At 37.4% G+C, this 23,494-nt stretch overlaps 1 protein-coding gene across 7 annotated transcripts in view; it reads right to left on the reverse strand.

The window, feature by feature from the left end:
* Positions 1-309: 309 nt before the first annotated feature.
* TRMT9B (tRNA methyltransferase 9B (putative)) overlaps positions 310-23,494 on the reverse strand; it is a 111,345-nt gene continuing 88,160 nt past the window's right edge. For 4 of the 7 annotated variants that reach the window (XM_058838297.1, XM_058838296.1, XM_058838295.1 and 1 more), the window contains 3 exons: positions 7,363-7,517; positions 4,179-4,352; positions 310-2,226 (listed from right to left, as the gene is read on the reverse strand). In XM_058838297.1, coding sequence (XP_058694280.1) covers positions 1,187-2,226; positions 4,179-4,352; positions 7,363-7,516 — 1,368 coding nt within the window. In that variant the 5' untranslated portion in view covers position 7,517 and the 3' untranslated portion in view covers positions 310-1,186. Of the gene's footprint in view, positions 2,227-4,178; positions 4,353-7,362; positions 7,518-10,707; positions 10,729-18,454; positions 18,883-23,494 lie in introns of those variants that run through there. The other 3 variants (XM_058838293.1, XM_058838292.1, XM_058838298.1) reach the window with 2 other exon arrangements.

Genomic DNA, 23,494 nt, shown 5'->3' on the forward strand with positions numbered 1-23,494 from the left:
AGCCCTGCTTCTGTTGGCAGTTCCACTACTGATCTTCTGAAGCCAGGTGCTTTTTATCCCCAGCACTATAAATTGCTACAGCCTACTACAGATGGATAGTGATGGTATGTCTTGGAGGGAATAGGAAAGTTGTGTAAACAATCTGTTATCACTTAGGTCCCAAAAGATTCATTTAAACTTCACAAGACAGGAATTTGAATTTTATGTGCAAACTGGGCTTATCCTCGTCCTGTCTACATTATTTAACACACCATTAACGTATATTCTCATGTCTGTGAATAAGAAAAGCAAATATGACAGCTGACCAGATATGCACTGGATTTTTATTAATTTAAACTTAGCTTCCCAGGCTTATCAAAAAGATATACGTACTTCAAGGATTTGATATTTTAGAACTTTACATAATACATTCCCACAAATCCCTCTGACTATTATATACATGTAACCAATGGAAAACTACAGCAAAGGAAATTAAGATAAGATATTTGTGAGAGCTAACACATAAAACTCCACCTGTACCTGCAAGACAAATTAAATTATTTTTAAAACAAAAGTAAAAAATACTGTCCAAAATCTGTGCTGTCATTGCTCCCAAATACAAACATCAAATGACAGAACACGCAGAGCTTGTTTGGTACACAGTTTTTTGCCCATTAATAACTTTACTCCCAACTGAGGAGCACTGGGACCATGCTTGCTCCCAGTTCTACAGCATGCACTCTACCAGTGTACAGTCAAGTACAATTTTAGACATAGTGTCCATGTCTCATTTATAGCACTTCAAGAATAGGGAGCAATGTGACAAACTTCTGGCATCTGAAGAACAAAGATTAGACTTTCTACTGAGAGGATATTTCTCATAAAAGATGCCCTGATCCTTGGTTTATAAAAAGGTTTATTTCTCAATAGAAAAGTATATTTTAAAACACAATTATTTGCTAACAGCAATATAAAACTCTACAGTTTTAACTTCAAAAAAGTTTTGGAAAGCATAAATATTATCTACCACTTGCATTCCTATATACAGACCTTGCATTAGCTAGTTAAATAGTTGAGAGATAATAACTCAAAAATGAATGGCACACAACTACAAGATTCCAATTCCATGTCACACTGCACAATCACAGTAACACAAGGAAGAGCTTAAAATCCTCAGTCACTGGATTCTGCTTTGCTCTCTTTATAGCTATGCTCCTCTTCTCTCTGCAATAATGCACCAGTTTCCATGGTCATAGCAGGAAGAAAGTATCTGAAGCTCAGGCACATTCTCTTCCACCAGAGAACACAGCTCCCCTTCCCGAAAAACATGGTAATAACGCATGAAGGCTTTTGTATCCAACATGGCATCAGTTTGGTCCCCAACAGACACTGCTGAATCCAAAGCTGAGTCAGTGGAATCGGTTGTTGAAGTTCTTTTGAAAAACTTGCTGTTATCAGACTTACCAGCACCATCTTTGTTACAGCCACAGAGGCAGTCTCTGTCTTCCACTGGGCCATTTAGAAATGAAGCTTTGTCCCCCTTGCTCTGAGCTACACTTTGGTGTCCTCCATTTAAACTTAAATCCTTTGGTGCAGCTGTGGCTGGTGACCACTGTGGTTTTTTGAGAGACAGGCTTTCCACAAACACATCATCATCATCATCTAAACTTGGTTCATTTAACAGTGACCCATGGTGACCTAAATCCAAGCTGCAGTGTCGTGAATGTTGAATGGGTATGGTACTGTTTGCCCACACACCCTCATGTTTCAGGCGCTTCATTTTGTCACTTTGCTTTCTCAGGGCTGCTTCATCAAGGGATCTGGAGAAAAACCATGAGCGGAAAGATCTTCCTAGAGCACTGTAAAACCTGTTTTCTTCCTCAGAAATTTTCATGCAGCAGGCTCTGGGTAAGCAATGGTCCATACTGTGGGAGTGTTTTGAATCAGTTTCTGGCTGCAGATTGTTTTGGTAGCTGCACTCAGAGATGACAAGCTGTGCAGGGTGTATGTCTTGGCCTTTTGCTGTATGGACAAACTCACCCTTATCTCCAGATTGATTTGATTCTGAAAAACGGCGTGAGCACAAGGCCTTGTTCCATGGAACAAATACATCTTGTTTCTCAAAGCGACGATTCTTTTGTTCCATAGCCCAAACATAAATCATTATTTGGCCTCCAGGTGTCAGTATCCTTGCCATTTCCTTTATTGCTTTGATTCTTCTTTGTTTAGTTGAGAAATGATGTATCACTGTGAAAAAAAGAAAGGCATTATGTATTGAATATTAGGAAGGACAAAGCATTTCTGTCTTCAACCTGTTCTAAATGTTCAATCATTTCAATTGCCTCATTCCAAATTATCACAAATCAGCAACAGTGCTGAATTTATAGGTACCACAATGGAAGTTTACCTCAGAGTGCTCTCTTTTATGATTATGTTCAATATAAATATTATATAAATACATGCTTATGTTCAATGGGTAAAAATAGGAAAATCTGGAAGGAAATTAATCTCACCCCAAAACAGGAATTCAAGAAAAGTCAGGTACATAAGCTGGAGATTTCTGTTTCTCTGCATAACCCATAACACATTATAACATGGCAAGCTTTCACTTAAATGTCTGGCCTTCAGGTGGGTCAGGTAGTATCAGGTTGACTTTAGTTTTTGGCACAATTTTCAGACTTATCTTACTGAAAACAGAAAATCTTTTCACCATGTAACAAATACAGTAAAAAGGAAATACCAGTAAAAAGATTACTTTGAACTTTTATATCAGCACATTGCAAAAGATCTAGTGAGAAAATTTAGAAAAATATTCACCATTGCTTTAATTTTGTCAAATTAAATTTAATTTTTGTAAAAAAGAATGTCTACATTGCACGTCTCAGCATTTTTTTTTTTTACAATATGTTATGCTAGTAAAAAAAAAAGTCAAATTTAGAATAAAATTTTTGATCATTATATTTGGATTTGCTTTCCAGGACAATTCCCACATTTTCAAATTTCACTCCAATGTGAAATTACAACACATTTCAAGATTTCTATATTATTTCTATCTTCCTATTAACTGGGAGTATGAATGAGCCAATTTTAACAGTCAGAGAATAGCGAAGAGACCTATTTTCTCTCTAAACTCTCAGTGGCATTAACTTGTACTGAGCTTGGACACATTGGTCATGTTGTTCTATATGTCATCAGTACTAGGTTTGATTCAGTGATATAAAGAGGACTGATTCTATAATTTGTTTCAAGTGGACTTGGAGCCAACCACTTCTACATGAAAAACATTCCATCTACCCACGGAATAGCAGATAATAGAGTATGTTCTTAGCTGAAGACATTTCTCAGTAAATTCAGAAAAATTTGATTATATGTGCTGCTTGACAGTAGCCAATTCTAGTTGTAGAAACAGTTAGTTCAACACTGCAGTTATGAAAATGCATCCAACTAGCCCTGTGGTTTTGTTTTAATCAAAACAATGATTAAATTACCAAGGGGGAAAAAATGTAGCTTTATTATCATAAGCCAAGAAAAGAATTCTTGGCAGTTAGTATCAACAAGGCTCTCACAAGCTGCTGAGAATATAAAATAGACAACTCTGAGAAGAGTTTCCAATCTATGTACTCAGTGCTTGTTTCCAGATACTCTTGACTCCAAAGAATCTTTTTTCAAACTTTGAAAAAAAAATAATTTAAACATCTATTCTTTTTTGCACAGAATAGGGAGAAGGGAACTGATATTTTCTTATACTGGAATTAGGCCATACATCACCACAGACTCTCCTGCAAAATTTTATCAAAACTGACAGAGATGACGTACAGATACAAGCTTAATTTACCAGAAGGAATTACAATCAACCAACAGAATCTGTGCAAACTCTTTACTGGGTTAAATATTCCTTCTGGTAAGAATCACTCTGGTGGTTCTGCAGAAAAATCAATATTTTAGACATGATTATACCAGCAAACCCAAGAAGAGTATTTGACTAAGTACATAAATACTTGTTTTTCTCTGTAGCAGGATGAAAACCACTTTATTTAGAATTAGATGGACAAAGGCATACCATGTCTCTATTCAAGAGGGATTAAAATCCATTATTGTTAAATGTACTGAAATAGCATGTAAACTTTTAAACTTGCCAGGCTTATAATTGATAGAAACATTAGATTTGCTGGGGCCAGAATGCAGGTATGTTGTCTTACCTCCAATTGAAATGACTGCATTAAAGCACTGATCCCTAAAGGGAAGGTTAAGGTTGTCACACACCAGAACTTCATCACCTTTCTTCCTTGCAATTTCTACCAGTCCTTCACAGTAATCGCAGCCTAGATTATACACTTGACTGTTGACACTGAGATACTTTCCAGTTCCACAACCTAAAGAAAAGGATACTAGGTCAGAAGTCATGTATTCTAGACATTTGCTCTCCCTCCCAAAGCAGTGAAAATAATATGAGGGCTTTCCTAATCCTAAGTTTTCCTGGAGGGTTTGTGCTGAGTAGCCTAACTGCTGCAGGACCGGATTTGGACTGTTGAAATTGTATGTTCACACTATTAGTATTGTAACAGCACCAACATCACCAACAAAAATACTCATTACACAGCCCTGTATAATAGCAGGTTATCTGTATTCCTGTGGGGAACAAGGATAAGTGCAGGTTGGAGGAAGAAAGAATGGTCCTCTGTAGCCACTATTGTACATCTTTGAGAACAAAATCCCAACCACGCTGCTTCACACCCGAGTCTTTATAAAGCCTGGTATCTCATTACCAGCAATGAGCATAAATGGGTGCCCAGAAGAGGGTAAGAAAAGGATAAGCATTAAGACCCCTTTCCTCAGTACTGTTCCAGCTTCCAGCTACTTTCTGTTCAGGGGACTTCCTGAAGCCATAAGTGTGTTATGTCTTTTCAGTGATCTGCAACAGATCTCTTTTGTTTGCTTAACCCCATGCAGTACTTCTCCAGTACATCTCGCTACTCTCCAAGAAGTCCTAAACCATAAATGCCACTGACACAAGTCAGAGTGGAAAATTTTTACTTTAGATACAGACTTGAAAATAACCATAAATCATAAAAGTGAGTTCCATATTGTAGGCACATCCTCTTTTTGTCTTTGTGCCAATGCATTATAACCCATGTAAATGTAATGAACTGTTCCAGAACATCTTCCACCTAAAAGTCTGTCTTCTCAAGGACTGTGCTGTACTAAATTGAAATTTTTCAGAGGATCCCTCAATGCCTTACGCATAACAATCCCTTTTCAAAATTATACTGGGAGCTGTTCACTGCAGCTCTGGGTCACTTGTGAGGAATAATTTCTGAAAGTTGACAGCCAAGCAACGGGGTAGCAGCTTAGCAAAGAGAATCATCTCAGTATTGGTAATTCAATTTAAAGGCCTGGAGTTATCTTTAGAAACATCACTGCTTCTTGCAGTGCTGCTGCTCTCAGTGATGTTAATGTGCACCATTATCTAGAGAGACAGCACAGGAACTATTGCAGAATAGAACAACACTTCAGTATTGAAAAAGAGAGTATTTCTCAGCTAAAAGCAAGCACTATTCTTTGAAGTAACACTTGAGAGAAATGGAAAGTATTAATATTTCTAATGCAGTTCAAGGAATATATGCAGTAATACATGAAGCTCTGCATGTTAGAAAACTACAAATTTTAAAAATTTGTAGAAATTATTATTCATTATTGTGTTTGCAGAGGAATACATTTATTCAACCATCATTAATTAGGAAGATTCAGTTGCTTAATATATGAATTTTGGTGAAGTGCTTTCTAACCACTGTGAAGTTTTGGAAGTATAAAGTCCTCTCTGGGATGAAGCTAAATAGGGTCAAAAATCCTAATATTCTAAAAATCTACAATTGCCAGAGATTAGCTTTTAAATGAGTCATCAGGAAGGTGAATTCCTTCATGTAGGTAACAATGGCCAAGCTATTTTCATGTGTTTTGATCAATGAAAAATAGTAAGGCAAATAGACATAATGATATTTTAATAAAAGGTAGTGTTAAACTGAAAAGAAAATTACCAATTTTGAAAATTTTAGTGCCACTAGGCACTAGTGCCATTTTAGTGCAACTCCTAACTGTTGTTGTAACTATTGTGTAAACACAATAGTTAGATTCCTGTAGATCTTATTAAACCTCATGAAAGAAGATACCTTGTGTGCCTTAACGGGACTATTCTTACTGGCAACTGTAAGGATTGATCTTCTCTCCAGATGAGACTGCAATGGGGTGACTTTAAGCTTTCAGCAATCACTGCTGATAAAGCCTCAAAGAACTTCAGATAAGATGCAGATGACTTCTACTGAAGTGGCAACAATTTTGGCTGAGACAAACCAATCCAACTCTCAGTTGAGTGAGTGTATGCCACAGGATATTTCCTGAGATTATTAGTGCCATTGGTGTAGACACCATCGTCTGTATCTGGCTGCAATGACAATTTTTTATAGCAAAAAGCTATAAAAATAGATTTATGTTCAAAGTAACATCAATCAAGTATTTTTGGTGTAGTGCTCAACAGCAGCAGGAGAACTACACATTATCTTCTGACTACAGCCTACAGCATATTAAAATAGTGTCTTTCTCTTATAGGATAAAGTGGATGCATAATTTATTGTGCACATTTGTTAAACCTTCCTTTGTAAAAGTATTTTATTAGTTTAAACAGTATGGAAAACACAATGGTGCAAACAAGCATTTGTTTGTAATGATGTGCTGTATAGGACTGAAGTCATAATGCAAGCAAAGGAAACACACCAGCACCTGGAAACCCCTGGAAAAGCTGCAGGAGCAACAGAAAATCCAGGTATAAATGCTACATGTAAGGAAAACAAGGCCATAGCAGGAAAACAAGATTTTGGTGTCCACATTTAGGATAATAGGGAGATTATATTTTTTATTTTTTTATTTTTTTTTTAAATATTTTTAATAGCAATCACATCAGAAGATTCCTCTTAATAAAAAGCCTTGCTAGGAGGAGTTTCAGGACAAATGAAAACCAATAAATTGCAGACTGGTATTACATAAACTAAGTGATCTACAGAAACTGAAATATTAAATAATTGGGCTATTAACATAATTTTTTCAAAAGGGTTCCAAGGGAATGACAGACCATTAAGCCAGTGAGGAAATGGATAGATTGAGACTTAGCTCAACAAAAAAAAAAAGGAAAAAATTATTTACTGTCTACATGATGCACTGCCAAAGAATTAAAAGAAGTGGTATATGGTATCTAGCATGGGGGCTTAAAACCAATTTTAAAACAGATTTAAACAAGTTAAAAAAGAGTTGATCTGAAGGCTAAATATGGTTAACAGCTAAACTAGCAAAGCTTATAAACAATCTTTCACACCACTTCAAAGAATGGCTTACCTATATCAACAACGAGACTGCCAGGCTTTTGTTCCAGCAGAAAGTTCCGAACACGAGGCCATGCTTTGGTCTGCAGATCACTAAAGTAGGCAGCTGTACTTTCATACACACTGTGCACGTGCTGCTTTTCTAGCTGGGTAGCCTCATGTTCCATCCTGAAAACATAATGAAGATTATGTATAACAAAACACAAACTGTTGCAGCATACACTTTACATTTTATACGTATGCACAATTCAGGACCTTCTACATTTATATTCATTAAATTATTACAGCCATCTAACAGACTATTTATAAAACAGTCTTAACTCAAAGGATCTGATTTTAATTTCATGAAAGTCAAGAAAAAATGTGAATGTAATACCTCCCCTGTGAAGCATTATGTAACTGCACATGCCTATGCAATAATAGGCACATTCCCAAGTTCACCAATATAGTAAAAGCTGATCTTGTGCAAAAGAGAGCCCGTATTCAGTGAAAGTGCAGAACAGTTATAGAATCATAGAATCATTTAGCTTGGAAAGACCTTGATGATCATCAGTCCAACCAGTTGTGAACAGGATTTCTGTGAACAGTTGTGAACCAATCTTCCTGTTGTTGCTAATGTGAATAGGCAAACTACTAATATATTACTTGAAATACAGTTTGGTCCCTGAAACCTAAGCCCCTATATCATCCATAAGTGATTTTTGGTTTAACAGCCCTCTACAAGTTATTAGTTTGCTAAAATTTTTCAGCAACAAAACCTTGATTTCCCTACTTCTACTCCAGTACCTTCATGACTTAGCACAGTATTTTAATTTAGTGATTTGAGAAGTGGTACCTTCTTAAACTTTAAGTATTACCCCCAAGCTCATGTAGAACACAAAGTGGATGCAGACACTGAATCCCTTCATACAGAATCTTACACCTTCCTTAACGTGTCCTCACAGCCAAGGATCAACCAAGTCAGGTCTGAGTATCTGATAAAGGCTGATGAGATTACATTTCAAAGTGCTAAGGCATTCTTCAAACTAATTTAAGCTGCATATCTGGGAAATATTTCTTCCCATTATTAAAACAAAACTTATTCAACTGTCCAATAACTCAACAGAGATTAAAGCCTGTTTCCAAACATCCAATAGACTAAGCAATGTATTATCAAGATAAAATTATAAATGTGACTCCTTTGACTGCCTTTGAAAAGGTCAGAAGCAAAGACTTTAATTTACTTTTCTTGATTTTCATATTTAGGAACCATAATAAAAATTTCATCCTGTCACTTTTAGTACTGAAATACACAACTATGAGAAAAAAGATGAGAATACGAGAAATTATGGTATCTATCAAAAAAAAACATTTTAATTATTTTTTAAAAATGTATGTCTAATAAATACTGTGAGCTGACACCAAAGCTGTTCTACAGACACATCTATCCATCACCTGTCCCACAAATGCAATCATTTGAGTTTAAAAAATGTGAGTTAACCCCAGTGACTGAAAAAAATCAACGTACTTCAAGTGTGTGTGAATGCTTACAGAATAGTATGTAAGGCTTGATCCATTTCACTGGTACTGTGTAAGAGGTGGGGACAAACTGTTCACAGTTTTCACAGTCTAGTCTGACTGTGGTATCTATGAATATCTCTCTTCAAAACATTTACATTCAATATTTTCACAATCCTTACTTTATCTTTTTTCTACAATCCACAATTTCATTTTATGCTGCTGTAGCTCACCTTTTGTTAGGTGAACACACACATATACATAAAAATTAAATTCAGAAACAATATAGTACATTGCTAATAGGCACATTTTCAGTTTCATTGAAGACTGAACAAGAGAAGCAACATAGACTTGAAATTATATTACATGTACCAGAAGATACTCAATCAAAACTTTTCTCATAATCCATTTAAAGTTGGATTCTATGATGTCACATAGCATGGGTTAGTTGCAGTAATTTCAATAAGTATTCCTTAAAGTCAAAAGCCAAGTCCTTAGTTTTTGTTTGACCCTTAAATATATAAACTTGGTGTTTCGTGTCTCCAGCTGTCTTTTTTCTCTGCCTCAAAACATATTCTGTTTGGTTGTTCAACTGCCTAAGAGTCTTCTATTTATAAGTAGTAATTCCAAAGACTAACAGTCATTTCTTTTATTTTGTTGACTGACAAGTTCCTTGCTCTAATTTATATTTCATGTTTAGTTACTATGTGGTTCAGTGTATCCAAGTGCTCTGTTTTATCTTTCCACTTGATGCTCTTTGTTCAATCTTTGCAGTTCTTAAAAAAAACCTGAAAAGGCAGAATGTTTTCAACCATTCATACTGAATTCCAAATGCTGGATTTTTTTCTCTATTTTCCTGAAATATCTACATTGAATTCCAACGCAGACTGAGACCTGTCTTAGTTTCCTATTGAATCCAAGATCATTAAGTCCTTCCTGTAACTTTCTCATTCACTGGAACAGGTACTGGGTCTTCAGCTACACAGGACATGCTGGAGACTTACATCTATTACGACACAGCATTAGGGGTTATTATTTTTAGATCTTCTTAATAAATATTTTCAAGAAAATAATTTTGTTATAATAGAATAATGGTAGTATACTAAAAAAATTACTTCATGCACCATTTTTTAATAATTTCCATTCCTGCTGATTGTTTATGTTTGGCAAATAATTAAGGCACATGATGAAATCAAACTTGCCAATTGACTTTCCAGTCAAGATCCATAATACTATCAGCTTTTACTTTGCAGCATGGCAGGTAATGTCCCAGCAATTAACCTCTTCATTTCAACGTTTACAAAACACAAAGAACATGTGGAGTCTGCCCAGACCTGCAGCTGTACCACATCCACACAAGTATACTGTCACCAAAAAAACACAGAAGCTTAGACCCATATAACTTTACAAGCCAAACTCAATGCTCCTATTTCTCTTTCTAAACAAAAACAACCATTACAACTTCTTCGCCTTGAAAATAACAGTCAGTGCCTCTGTTGGACTTGAATAGTAGAAAACATTCATTTCATCCAACTTCTGGATTTAACTTCCTGGATAATTGGAAAGTCTGTTTTGTAAAGTAGGTAATGAAAATCTGCCCAGAAACCCCACTGCTTCAGCATCTGCTCCAGTTCTCATTTAAGCTACCCAGAAGCTGTAAGACTAGCAAAGAGAAGCAGAAGGTGGTAATTATGGACACTTTTCCCATGCTCAATTCTTCTTCTCTTGTGCTTACACTCCTATTATAGGGCTCATGTAGAGGCTTGGAGCAGAGACGGGAGTGTGCAGTAAATTGGCACCGAGCTGTTCAGCCACTCTGCAGCAAGTCTTGCCAAGTCTCTGAAATGTGAATGCAGCTCACCAAATGTACACCTCCAGCAAACAAGCAGCTTGGATAATAACGGAAGAGCAGGATTCTCCTCCCTTTCAGTGCTTCCTGGCCATCCTCCTGGTGATTCGTTCATGAGATTCCAACAGGCCCTTGTTGCAGCTGATCTATTAAATGAGGAAACTGGACAAAACTGTGTTTTCAATTCTGCTGAATTTACTGGGAAGTGGACACCAGTCCATCACATATAACTGTGGTACATTAACAAATCATTCGAAAGTAAATAGGTTGTAGTCCATTGACGTTTTCCTACACTGCTCTTTTCCCTCTTTGTTAAAAAGACCCCAAAACCAACCAAGCTAAAAAAAAATTCCTAAAATATTACAGCTTCCAAGACAGTAAAAGGAATTGTACAAACACAATATATATTTTCATCACTATGTATCTCACTAAGAGTTCTCTGGCTCTAAGGTAATCTAATTTCTTCCCTTTCCATTAACATTCTGCAACCTTTTAGATAATTAACTTTTCAAGGATACTGCTTTAATAAAAGTCATGTTGCTTGGATATTTTTTTATCGCTGCTGAAGTAAGAAATACGTTTCAGCAAGTGACCTTGAAATGAAAACAACCAAAATTAATAACCCCCATTTCCAAGGTTTTTTTTTTTAAACCATGTTTGGGTTTTTGGGGTTATTTTGGGAAGGTGAGTATGTTTGAAATTTTGTTGTTGGTTTTAAAAGCATTTAATTTACAATGTTGACTAATGGCATTAAACACCTCATCCTCAAGTGGACAAAATACTTGCTGGCTCCCAGATGCTTGGGGTATCTTGAAACTGAAGCACAGGAGGTAGTGTTCAGTCCAAAAACACTGCCTCTATCACAGTCTACTAAAAGCTTCTCACACTTACCTGCAGTTCCGAATCACTTGCAGGCCTCCTCACCTACCTCAAGTTATCTCCTCCCAGTCACTTAAGATTTTCATCTTCCATCTTTTCATTTATTACACCTTCCTCCATCTCCTTTAGCATGTGCTATGTCAGCATGACTGCTGAACTTGATGTAATACTGCATAATACTGTGAAGTCTTGACCTGGCTCATGTCCAGCTCCTCCTTGCCTTTATATCCGGGCCAAACACAATACTGCTATACGTCACAAAGGTTTGACAATGTCCTCTTGGAACCACCTTGTAATTTTCCTGAATTGATCCTATTTGTCTGGAAATCAATCGCTCTTGATTAATTTGCACCACAGGCCTTCCGCATCTTCTCACTTGCAACTATTTTCTCTAACCCTTTGATGAGCAGCATGGATTCACTCAATTCAGCTCAAGATTTCAGCCTATTAATGAGGGCCCCTCTTAGATACACTCTTTTTCACATGCTGATGGGAATTCTCAGTATCATTTTGGATAAGAACTGCTTCAAAGATCTGGGAAATTCAGCACAGTTGTGTCTCTCTTTGTTGCCACAGCAACATAAATCTTGATTGCACATGCAACTCCAGCTATGGATGCAATAACCTAATTAATCACTTAAATGGAACAGGATAAACCACAAGGGCTAGGTCTACATCCTCAATACCCTGCTCTCCAGCAATAATATGCACTCATAGCTGTTACTAACATCTAAGTAAAAGGTGGGGCAATCCAATTTGTATTTCTCCCTTCATCTCTAGAATAGGAAGAATCACCTATTCAGTAAGAAATGTCTCCAGTTTACTTCCAAAACTTAGTAGTCTTTTCATTCAAATACAGGTAGCCATGAAAACCAAGTGTACAAGCCTAATGGACTACAAACCACAGTATTTTTTCCCATGCAAAAACAAAAATCCAATTCATCTCCAACAGCAAAACATCAGCCCTTCTCAAAACCAAACCTAAGATTCCTGTATCAGGACTTTGCTCACACTTGGATTGCATTTATAAATCATAGCAGCAACTTCCATTCTGATTGATGGTGATTTCTTGTTTCAATAATGCAGACAACAAACTGGTCTATGCCGACATACCAAACAGCTTCCAGATATGAATCATTAAGCAAAGCAGCTGTATCAGTAAACAAATGATAATGAAACAAAATAATAGGAATGCTGTCATGAACAGTTCAACTAGCTGCAATGAAAGTTTAGCAAGAGGATACAATAGGAGATGATTTTCTTACATAAGGCTAACAGCTTCAGTAATTAATTTCAGCCACGCATGAACCATTATAATCCCATGAAAATGCACAGCATCTTCAAATGAAATCAGAGCAAGGGGAGCTCCATGCAGCATTACTAAAACATTTTTGAGCTGAAATCCTGATTCAAACCCCTTTATCCAGTAAAATTTGGGAAATTCTGAAATTGAAAAATGAAGAGCTGGGACAAGAACCACTGTTAGCTGAAACACTAACTGTGAAATGAGCATTTTGAAGTAATTTTGTTGATTAAATTGAAGTCACTATCGTATTTTTTCTTACTAAAATACATAGAACTTTGTCCCAGCAAAACATTAAAAGGACTGAGACTGCTCTTACAAGATCTTGGACAAAATAAGCTTATAATTCAAGCTCTAGTAATTCAAAATGACAGCCATTCACTGTCACATTCATTTTGTTAGCTTTATTTTCCAGTTCAGACAAAACCTAGTACTATTCACTGCACATTCTTGGATCAGTTAATCATTTAATATTCCCCTTGCTGTTTTCCATTTAGGGTCATAGTCTATGTACCTGAAACATTGCACTGTAAACAGATTTATTTTCACTAAGTACATAAACTCCATTCTGTAGATAGCTAATATTCTGCTAAATGAAAACGCACAAACATGGACCCTTGGCCATTAAAAAAACGTGCTAGGAGGAACATACTCATGCTTCAAAGTCCCTTTATATGTCTGTTCATCTTTACTATCACATCAAAACTCATAAATCACCTCCCAGCGCAGAGTCCCTTCCTCATGAAGTCCCACACAGTCAAAAACCTGTGATGCTGGATGTGCACTGATGTGGGTCTTCAGATCCTGCACAGAAACACTCTGTACAGACATCAGAGGACAACTGAGGACTAGGAAAAATTTAGCCTACTAAGAAGGAAGGAAAGTGTCATAATAAGTAGTGCTGAGAAGAGCAAAATATTTAGGTTTTTCTTCACTATTCATATTAATTGCCACCAGGTGTCAATACACCAGTGACAAAGGGATAAGAACTTAGGGAGAGAATAGATTGGGGCTTTTAATTTCACAGGTTTCTGAACAACTAGCCTAATATACAGTATGTAGGGAAGTGATTGCACCGGTCTTGGATTAGACAGGCTCAGAGCCACGAGAAATTAGTTTTGAGAAGCTGTGGGCAACTTGTACAATCCCTCATCTCATCATATTCTAATAAAAAAAAAATAAATTAGGGACAGTTGTTTTAGATTTTAGAAATTGCAGTAGAATGGTACAGCTGGCACAATTTTGAAGAGGATATTTAGAGTGTAGTTATCAAAATTCATTTTCACACTGGAAGGATATCCTGAGCAAACTGGTCCAGAAATATGCTTTGGACACGCCTCAATAATTTCTTCGTATGATACTTGCAGACAGACCAAATCATCAGGGTTCAAATGAGCTGGATAATGATATCAGAAATCAAATGTTTAAACAGATCACAAAAGAAAAAAGCAAAGCGTTACTTTTTCAATATGAATAACCAACTGCACAAAGAAAGACTGAAGGAGGCAGGATGGGAAGATGGGCAGCAGCTCTGCAGAAGTGGATCTGGGCTGTATAACATTTCACAGATTTAATACCACTATGTTGTTTTGATGGTTTTAGCAATATAGTGTTGCCAAAAAAATAAGAAAATTAAAAAAAAATCAGGATCAGAACACAGAAATAGGGAAGATACGTGCAAGTTACATAAGATTTTCCTTCTCCTACATTCAGCACTGCTGGCATATCCAGTTGAGCATTACGTTAAACTTCCAGCAAGAATAAAATAGGAGAGAACAATTATGAGATATTGTACATATCTAAGAGATCAGAAATCACGTAAATCTTGGGGAAAGAAATTTTTGTTTCGGAGTGTTGGTCCAGAATGAGAGAGGATCATTTCATAACAAAAACGGCTGCTGCAAAGTGGAGGGAAATACCTGTTTACCAAAACTGAAGGGTACACAAAAGACAGCAGCTTAAGCTACAGCAAGGAAGATATGGATAGGGCACTTTAAACAAAAGAAGATGAACAAAAAAGCACTGGAAAATGACTGTGGACTGGGTAGGACATGGAGCCTCCACCAATGGGGTCTTAAAAATCAAAGTCGGTTAAGCACCTGTCAGAAAACACTCTGTGACCTGCATCAGTATCTCAGAACCTCTGGCCAATCTACCTATAAGCTTTAAATGCAGCTATTTTTTTCTCCTTGGTAACTGTACGTCTCAAACATTTGTATACAATTATCACGTCTCCTCATTTTCCAGCAGTTACACAAGCATTAAATATTTAGTGCTTTTCATCTTCTCTGACGAATCAGTCAAGGTGGTCTTTTACAAGTACCGTTGTCATTCTAAGTATCCTCTCCATATGTCTTTATTCTTTAGGCCAAGGGATATTCACAGGAATATTTGATTCCTGAATGTCATTCTACAGTTCTGGAATTACGATTTTTAAAATTTCTTCTCTTTCCTCACACTCTGGGTTTGTATTCAGAGTACTATTTTTAGTTGGATTAGTTTTAATTTATGTAGCGTAGTTCTTTCTTTTTTTCAGTCATAGAGCTCATCACTGCTGGTGCTTGCATGGTACTTGGTGTAATAAACAAAACCTCCCTTTTTAGAATGATTTACAAACTGACTTAAGATAGTCAATTACTTGAAAACATATCTTCTGCTGAAATCTCAGAGACAGAAAGATAAGTAGCACATTAACAAGTAGAATCTCAAATGGAGGCTGCCAATGGTTACCTTTGATCTCAAGATGAGAAATAAAATGTTGTAGAATCAATTACAGTAATTACAGAACTACTAAGTGGTTTCTCTTGATACATTTTATAAACTACTCTTGATTATCATGTTTATTACAACTGAACATATCGTTTCCTATCTTAAAATATTCATATACAAATGTACTCGGTGTTCAACATACTCACCAAATACAGTTCTATAAGAAAAGATCTTGTAGTAGACAGTGCTAGGTACTAAGTTACCTCAGTAGATGAGCACCTGAATGAAATCAGTCAGTATGCCTTTCTTTTTTTACCTTACAAAACAATAAATTCTGACTGAAACACTTTTTTTAAAAAAAAATGTTTTAGTTATAGGAAGTCATGTATTTATATTTACTTTCTCAAAAAAGAAAAAGTTATCTCATATGTTTTTGAGGCTAGTGCTCAAAAGTGTCTTAAGTACTCCCTAATAGTAATTGGGTGCTTATGCAGCTGACAAAGGCTCCTGAAGATACACCAGTAATCCTATCAGGGTTCAGATTTAGACCTAGACACAGAAAAACTGCATTAAGTTGTTACTGAAAGGTTGAGGAGCAGCCCTCTGTGAAGCGTCTGTCACCAACAGCTTCTTCCAGCGGCAACTGTAGTAGACTGAGCAGTGTGAAGGCCTAGCAGTGCTGTAGTCAATGTTCCTACAAAAGAACCTTCGTTTTCATAACTCACCAGACCTTCACTCAAAGATTATTTCATTTTAAGTGCACTATAGTATGAGCGATACCTTTTTACATAACTTGTTATTTCTAAGACCTCGATTTTAAAGACAAGAAAGGCCTTTGAAAAATACGATTTTTCCTCATCAGCATGGAAAGGCTCCCTGGGGGAGCTGAAATTTCATATAAATACTACTAAAGTTCTCTATTTGGAAAATATTTTAATCCCATGGCCTTTCTAGGGGTAATTTCTCTTCTTAAAATCAGGAAAATATTGTATGACAGGGAAAAAAGTTGATACCTACAAACATCAATATCTGGAGCATCAAAAGAAATATTAGCTTAGAAGAAATTTGACCTGTAAGTAACTTCTCTGAAATTATTACATGTTGATATAAATGTGGAATTTTCTTCAAAATGGGATATTTTTCAACAGCAAAACATAAACCAAGTTATACAATGCCTTTCGTCCAACTGTGTTCCACTTAAACTTTTCTGAGAAAAAAAATCAGCCAGGATTCTGTGTCACATGAGTTTAAGTCAGTTATGTAAAGCCTGGCTATGACACAAGTATTTATTTTCGTTTCCAACAGGCTCTTTTTCTCCCAGGAATTCAGTTGATACTTCTACGTCCATTTATGAGGGTACATAAATAATTTTTGAAGTACCAGCCAGTGTCTTTACTCTTTGTTTTTTCATTTAAAAATTATTTCACAATCATATAGAAGTCTGAAATAGTTTTTCAATTTCTTTAATCTTTAATCTTCATAAATTTAAGAGACATTTGGCACTCAAGCCACGGTTTTCTGTCACACAGAAAATTCTGTCACTATTACTGCCTATAAACTGGCCCATGTAGATCCTGGTACTGCAAAGACATGAATATCTGCTGAACTGTATGCTGTAAACCATCTTACTGACTTCAGGTAGCCCATTAATAATAACTAAAGGCAGGAATTTGCAAATAATATTTTTCAAGACTAAGCCTCACACTGTTTCTACTGTCCCATATTCTGATTCATCCATCCAGAATGGATGGCAGAATACCTGCAAATCTGAGAGTTTGCATGGGAAGTATTTATACCTTGATGTAGGGCTGTTTTCAAATTCTGTTCAAAGACATGGTCTATATATAGCATCTATTACTGAAATAAATATATTTATGTACTAGACTGAAAACAAATTACTAAAATGAAGCCAACCCTCCAGGGTCCATTAAGGGGCATGAAAAAGTCCTGAAAGATCAGTTTTGTTTCTCATGGAGAGGCTGCTGAATGCTTTTCTTATCTCTTTCTCGAGTTGCATGCAGAAAATCATAAACTCCAGCAGCATGCTTCACCTGAGCAACTATATCAGCAAGGAATGTCATCCTGTGCACTACGTCAACACAGCAGGGCTGCTGAATCCTGCCAGAAATTCTTTGCAAAAGAAAAGGCACTGGTGAGCTGACTCCCTGAGCTCTGGATGTACCCACCGATGCCCAGTGGGAATGAAAATCCCTTTACAAACATTCATTAAGCAGAAAACACTCTGCAATGCTGAGAGCTCTATGTGGAGGCAATACCTCAGTATTCAGAATTCTCTAGGAAAAGAAGAAAATAATTATGAACTATTATGGCTTAGGATTGCTCCAGTTCATTGCTTAGGACTGTCTGCCAACGCACAGCGCGTACTTAATTTTTAACTAATCGGGCGACCACGGAAAAACTTATTATTGCTGTGGTAAATTCCTCCCCACGTTTCGTAAAAACTCCCCTCCCCAGCTGCTACACCAAATTCAGCTCCAGCATCCACGCTAGTTCCCAGCTCTGCAGCTCGCGGCTCCGTACAATTACAATGTGACGTGGGGGGAGCGAGGGCTGGGGGGTCACGACACGTGTGTAAAAAAATTAGTTAAATCTCCAAATCCTTCCCTCCCGGGCTGGGTCAGCGCCAGAGGGGCGACTCCCGGCTCTGCGGGCAGCGTTTTTAAGACGATCATCTCAATCTGCAAAAAATGTACCGCGACGCTTTTTTTTTTTTTTTTTTTTTTTTTGGCTGGTGTGAGGTTGGGGTGGGGATTTTTGCGCTTTCCCCACCACCAGGTTTTTCCTCGCCGCTTTTCATTTCCTGCCCTCCGCAGCATCCCCCCGCGCCACCTTCCCGGCCGTGCTCACCTGCTCCCGCGGGGCGGCGGCGGCTCCATCCCCGGCGGCGGGGGCGGCGCTCGGCCGTGCGGGCCGGGCCGGCCGGGCCGGGCTGGGCCGGGCGGTGCCGCGGGGCCCCCGGCGGAGCGGCGCGGAGGGGAGCCCTCCCCGCACCTCTCCGCCGGGGCCACCCCCGCTCGGCGCGTCCTGATCCCTCACTTCCCCGCAAGCGGGAGGAGGCGGGGTAAGACAAAAAAAGGGCCGGGTTATCAATTCCCTGTTAACTCTTCTCCTTGCGGTCTTGTCTCGTCCCTCGGGCGTCTTCTGCCTGGAGGGTGGTGCTGATGGAGGTGATGGTGACGGTGGGATGCTCCGTCAGGGAAGTGGGGGGTTGCCGTGCGGGGGAGCAGCAGGGTCCCCGAGCTCCTCTGAACCCATGGTGATGGGAGCCGTGTGTGCTGATGGCAAAAGCGGCCAAGGAAGATTAGCCCTTGCTCATTTAAAGGTTAAGCGCAAAGCTAACCTTTGTGACGAGGTCCTGTCTGAAAGTCTTCCCATCCCGCGACTCTTGAGAGTGAATAGTTTTTTCCCTACTCCCGCACTGATTCCTATTAAAGCAGTGTAAAAATGGCAGATTGTTCCTAGACTCCCATATACTTACAGGTGTTTATTACACAAGTATGCAAAAACCCGGGCGTGCACCAGGACCCCGATACAATCAGCACAATAAACACGAGCTAAAGAGATAGTCCTGTCCCAAGAACTTACAAATTATGTATAAGAGATTACAGATACAGAAGGATGCAGTGAAATAATACCAGCCAGTATGACAGGCAGGGAACTCAGCACAGCATTGCACAAAATACTTGAATGTATTGAACTATTTACTGTTACAGGTAGTCTTTTGCTCAAATCAGTATTAAGGTACCTGAAGACGGGATTATGAGGAACACGAGTGTGCACTGATGGGATTTTCAAGACTGACAAAATTACTCAAGGACATGTATTCCCTTTATTTTGACAATCCCACTTGAACAAAAAGATTTGGGGGAAGATTATAAGAACAAGTTGAGAATAAGCATACTGAAGACACATAAAACTAATATTCTATTAAATGTACCAAAGTCATTGAGTAATGATGAAACTCTAAGTCTCCATTATGAAGGAATCAAGAAGTTAGATAATAACTAACCTTCTTAACACCTTCAAAGAGCTTTGACTAATTTGTAAGACATAAATGTCCTTTGCAAACATTGTATTGACTTGTCCCTGTTATGCCATACTTCCACGTACATTCAGCTAATTTAATTCTGTAATGCAGAGTCAGCTAAATTGGTACAGACAAGTTAGGGTCTGCCATTCCCAGGCTCTTTCAGATACTTTTTTCGAAGATGATGTATTCTTCATTCTTCCTTCATGAAAGAATGTATTTTCCTTCAGAAAATACCTCAAGTATGAATACTACCTTATGTTATTTGTTGACATAAATATTTGCTTATTTTAAAAGCTCTTCAGTTTGTAATACTGCCTCAAATCCAACCTTCTCAGAAAAAGATTCTGATGTAGACTCATAAAACTCTACTGTGGGGAATTCACACAGCATTTTTCCTTACCACCTAATCTTTCCTGGATGCTCCTTTAAACTACAGTTATGTATCAGTCCTATAGATTCTCTCCAGACTTCCTGCTTCTGATGCATTTAAAACAGATGTTAGTCATGTAGCTTAATACACTTTAGGAAAAAAAGAAAACCTCATTTTCATTAAGGTTTTATTAAGATTAACCCAAACCAACCCCATCTCATCTTGGTCTTGTCATACAAATTTAGGCAGAATGAAAATAGAATACCTTCTCCTTTGGAGTACTATGCATCTACAGTTGCATAATAAACTGCAGTCTGTAACAACCCCTCCTCCCTAAACAATTAAAAGACCTCATTAAAATAATTTTTTTCTATATTAAAAAGGATTTAGGTCACTAAATTAAGTGACCAAACATTGGGAAAGCCAGAAGGCTGCCCATGAAACCTTTATTCAGACCTCTTGTGCCTGTGCATTGCTACCCTGTACTTAATTACTGTTTGTCTGCAGAATACCAGGCTCCATTTGGAACATTTGAAATTGTGTAGTGGCAAGCATGTAAGACTGGCTAATTATGTTGCCTCTTGCATTCCCATTCATTTATTCCTTTACTTTCTAGCATCTCTTTTGTGCTCATCCCTTATCATCTCTCATCTGGAGATTGCTCTTTGCCTGGCCTGTCTGAAACCTTTCCCCTTAGATAACCTTTTGCAGTCAATCAGGTAAAGCTTTTTACCATAGGGTTACAGCAATTGCTAATTATTCCTTCAAAGGCAATTTGTGATTTTTCTCCAAAGATGAGGGGAAAAAGAACAAAAGAAGAAAAGAAAAAGGAATAAAAACAAAGCAAGGGGGGAAAAGAGAAGGAAACCCAAGGAAATAAAAGTTTCTAGGTTGAAGCAGTAGGGAAATAAGGAATCGAGGTCAGTCTTCATGATATCATAGAGCTTCCTTATTACAAAGGATCAGCTCTCAAATTACAAGCTTTACAAAGAGACAGTTGTACTTGAAAGCAAAAGGAAGCATTAAGTTACCTGGTGCCTTGGAGGGGAAGGATTATGCTGTATTTATAAATAAGGCTGCAGTGTCTCAGAAGACATTCTGGAAAACTGATGATTTTTTTAAAAACTTGTGACAAAACCTCTATGTCTGCTTCTGTTGAAAGAAGGCCTCATCAGTCAAAGACTTTGTTTCCTCTCTACAGTAAGTATTACAAAGAATAAACACCTTTGTGTGGCTTATTTTCTATGCAGATGCTTGAGAGGTAGTCATGAGCTAATGACTTACACCTTTGGTCGGTGAATTTGGTCTTCACATAGAATTATGTTACTGTCAAACTGTAATGTTGTTTTAAAAAGTTTTCCACGAGAACTAACAACAGATGGAAGCAGTGGTGTTTGTGATAGCACTACAGTGAACTAAAAGCAGTAGTTCCACTTCGTGGGAAATTTTAGACCTGCAAAAGCTAAAGGAATAATATTCTTCAGCAGTAATGTCAATTTTTTTTTCTGGAACATGAAAATCCAAAGAAAATTTGAGCTAGAAAAACCATGCTATTTCCCAAAATGAAATGAAATGGGTCTCTAAAGGCTTAAGTTTCCCAGTGAAACTGAGTATAAGCATATTTTGTTTGTATGGCAATCTCAATATCACAAAAGTCCAATTTTCAAAAGTTACTAAAAATGGTAGTTATTGTCCTGAGTGCTTCAGTCTTTAGGGACTTTCTGACCCTTTGTATGGTCTTTGCAATCACTGGCAATAGAAACTTCATTTCTTAAATAAAATTCATATCCTCTGCTTCTCATTTGCTTCCAGGAGTTTTAGTAATAAAAAAAATCTTCAAAATTTTGATGATACTGTGTGCTGAGCCATGCTGCAGTGTGTAATGGATTTGAGTGGGATAAGAAAGCAGAACAAATTTACTGAAAGTAAGCCATGTTACAGTCCAATAAAATTAAACACTCATGGCTTCAGGAACATAATCATGCAGATATTTTTTCCCATAGGCTTACCACACAGTCAAGCTTGTATCATGGCAGATTTTTAATGTGTGACCTTTATAGCCTACCACTCAGGGCTGCTGTGGGGATTAACTAGTTAAGATTTGTAAAGTGCTTTGAAGATTGTAAGGCATTAGGTTGCACAAGTGCTAAGCACTATTATTTAATACTTAAGTACAACCAAGCTTTACAGGACAACTCATGTTCACCTCACTAGAAAGAGTCTTTGTGATTTCTTTGTGATTTCAGTACAGTTGTTGCAAGAGGTAAAGCAAGCAGAATGGACCACAAAAGAGGGAAATGTCTTTCTTGTTCCACTATCAGTGACTAAAGTGAGATATAACTGTAGTGGTATTTCAGAAAAATTAGTTGAAAAATAATTATTAAGAAATGCAATGATAGAAATCCTTGTAAAAATGCAGGGCTCCCTTCTATGCCAGTACTGTTATTTTTACTACATCCTATTTTGCCAAGTAGATCCACAGACTATTCTCCAAATTGCAGACCTATAGATGGACCAAATTTATCAGCTGAAAATGCTGCCAAGTGACAGTAGGGATGGATAAAATTGGTAAGTTGTACTTCATACATATTTTGCCTTATTAAGTAAAAAGTTTGGAAGAAAGATGAACACAGACTGTTGTCTTTATTAATCAGATTAGGAACACCTTGTTCTGGTACAATTCCTTTGTTTGGTTTCATTTTGATATACACCTTCCTCTTGTTTTGTAATGTCAGTTTTCAGCAGCAGGAAGTCATTGGAATTTTTTGTGGTAGCAAAAGGACAAAGTATTTATTAACAAAATAACAATGCAATAGCTAATACCTAAGTATGCTGGAGATAGAGGAACACAAGTGTTTCAGGACTGCTGACAGGCACATATTGTAGAGGTTAAGGTGGCATATTGTTGGACCCTGAACTGCATCCCAGCATCCTGAAGTCATGAAGACCTTATTTGGTATGCAAGGGAGGAGGGTTTGGTTTAATTAACTTACAAGAACTAATTATTATTCAATGGAAGTGTCTTTTCAGGACAAAGCACTTAGTACTTGCATTTCTTGCCTCTGCAAATGTGCTGCAGACATTTCACAAGGACAGACTTTTCAAGTATATGCATTTCCTCTCTGTGGCTAAAAATAAAGATTTACTTTTCTATAGTGTTTTGACATTTTGATCTCAATTGAAGCATATAATAAAAATTCAGTTCACTGACTGTCTCCAGTATGACCTGAAATTCAGCTTCACAGATCAGTAAAAGAGGGAAAACAGAAAGTGAATAGTGTACTTGCACAACAGAGATTCTTGTCCATTCCTGGGTGAAGGAAGCTACAGGCCCCTAATGCTTCAACTTCTCTTCAGAAATCATAAATTTTGCTTCCTCTATTAAGCTAAAAACATTTGTTGTGTCACCTAAGATGAAATTACTTGTCCAAAAACACAGATGATGTCCAAGAATAAGCCAGAGTTCAACTTATCTTTCTAGACACTG

Source organism: Poecile atricapillus, chromosome 4, assembly GCF_030490865.1.
Source record: "Poecile atricapillus isolate bPoeAtr1 chromosome 4, bPoeAtr1.hap1, whole genome shotgun sequence".
Classification (NCBI taxonomy): Eukaryota; Metazoa; Chordata; class Aves; order Passeriformes; family Paridae; genus Poecile; species Poecile atricapillus.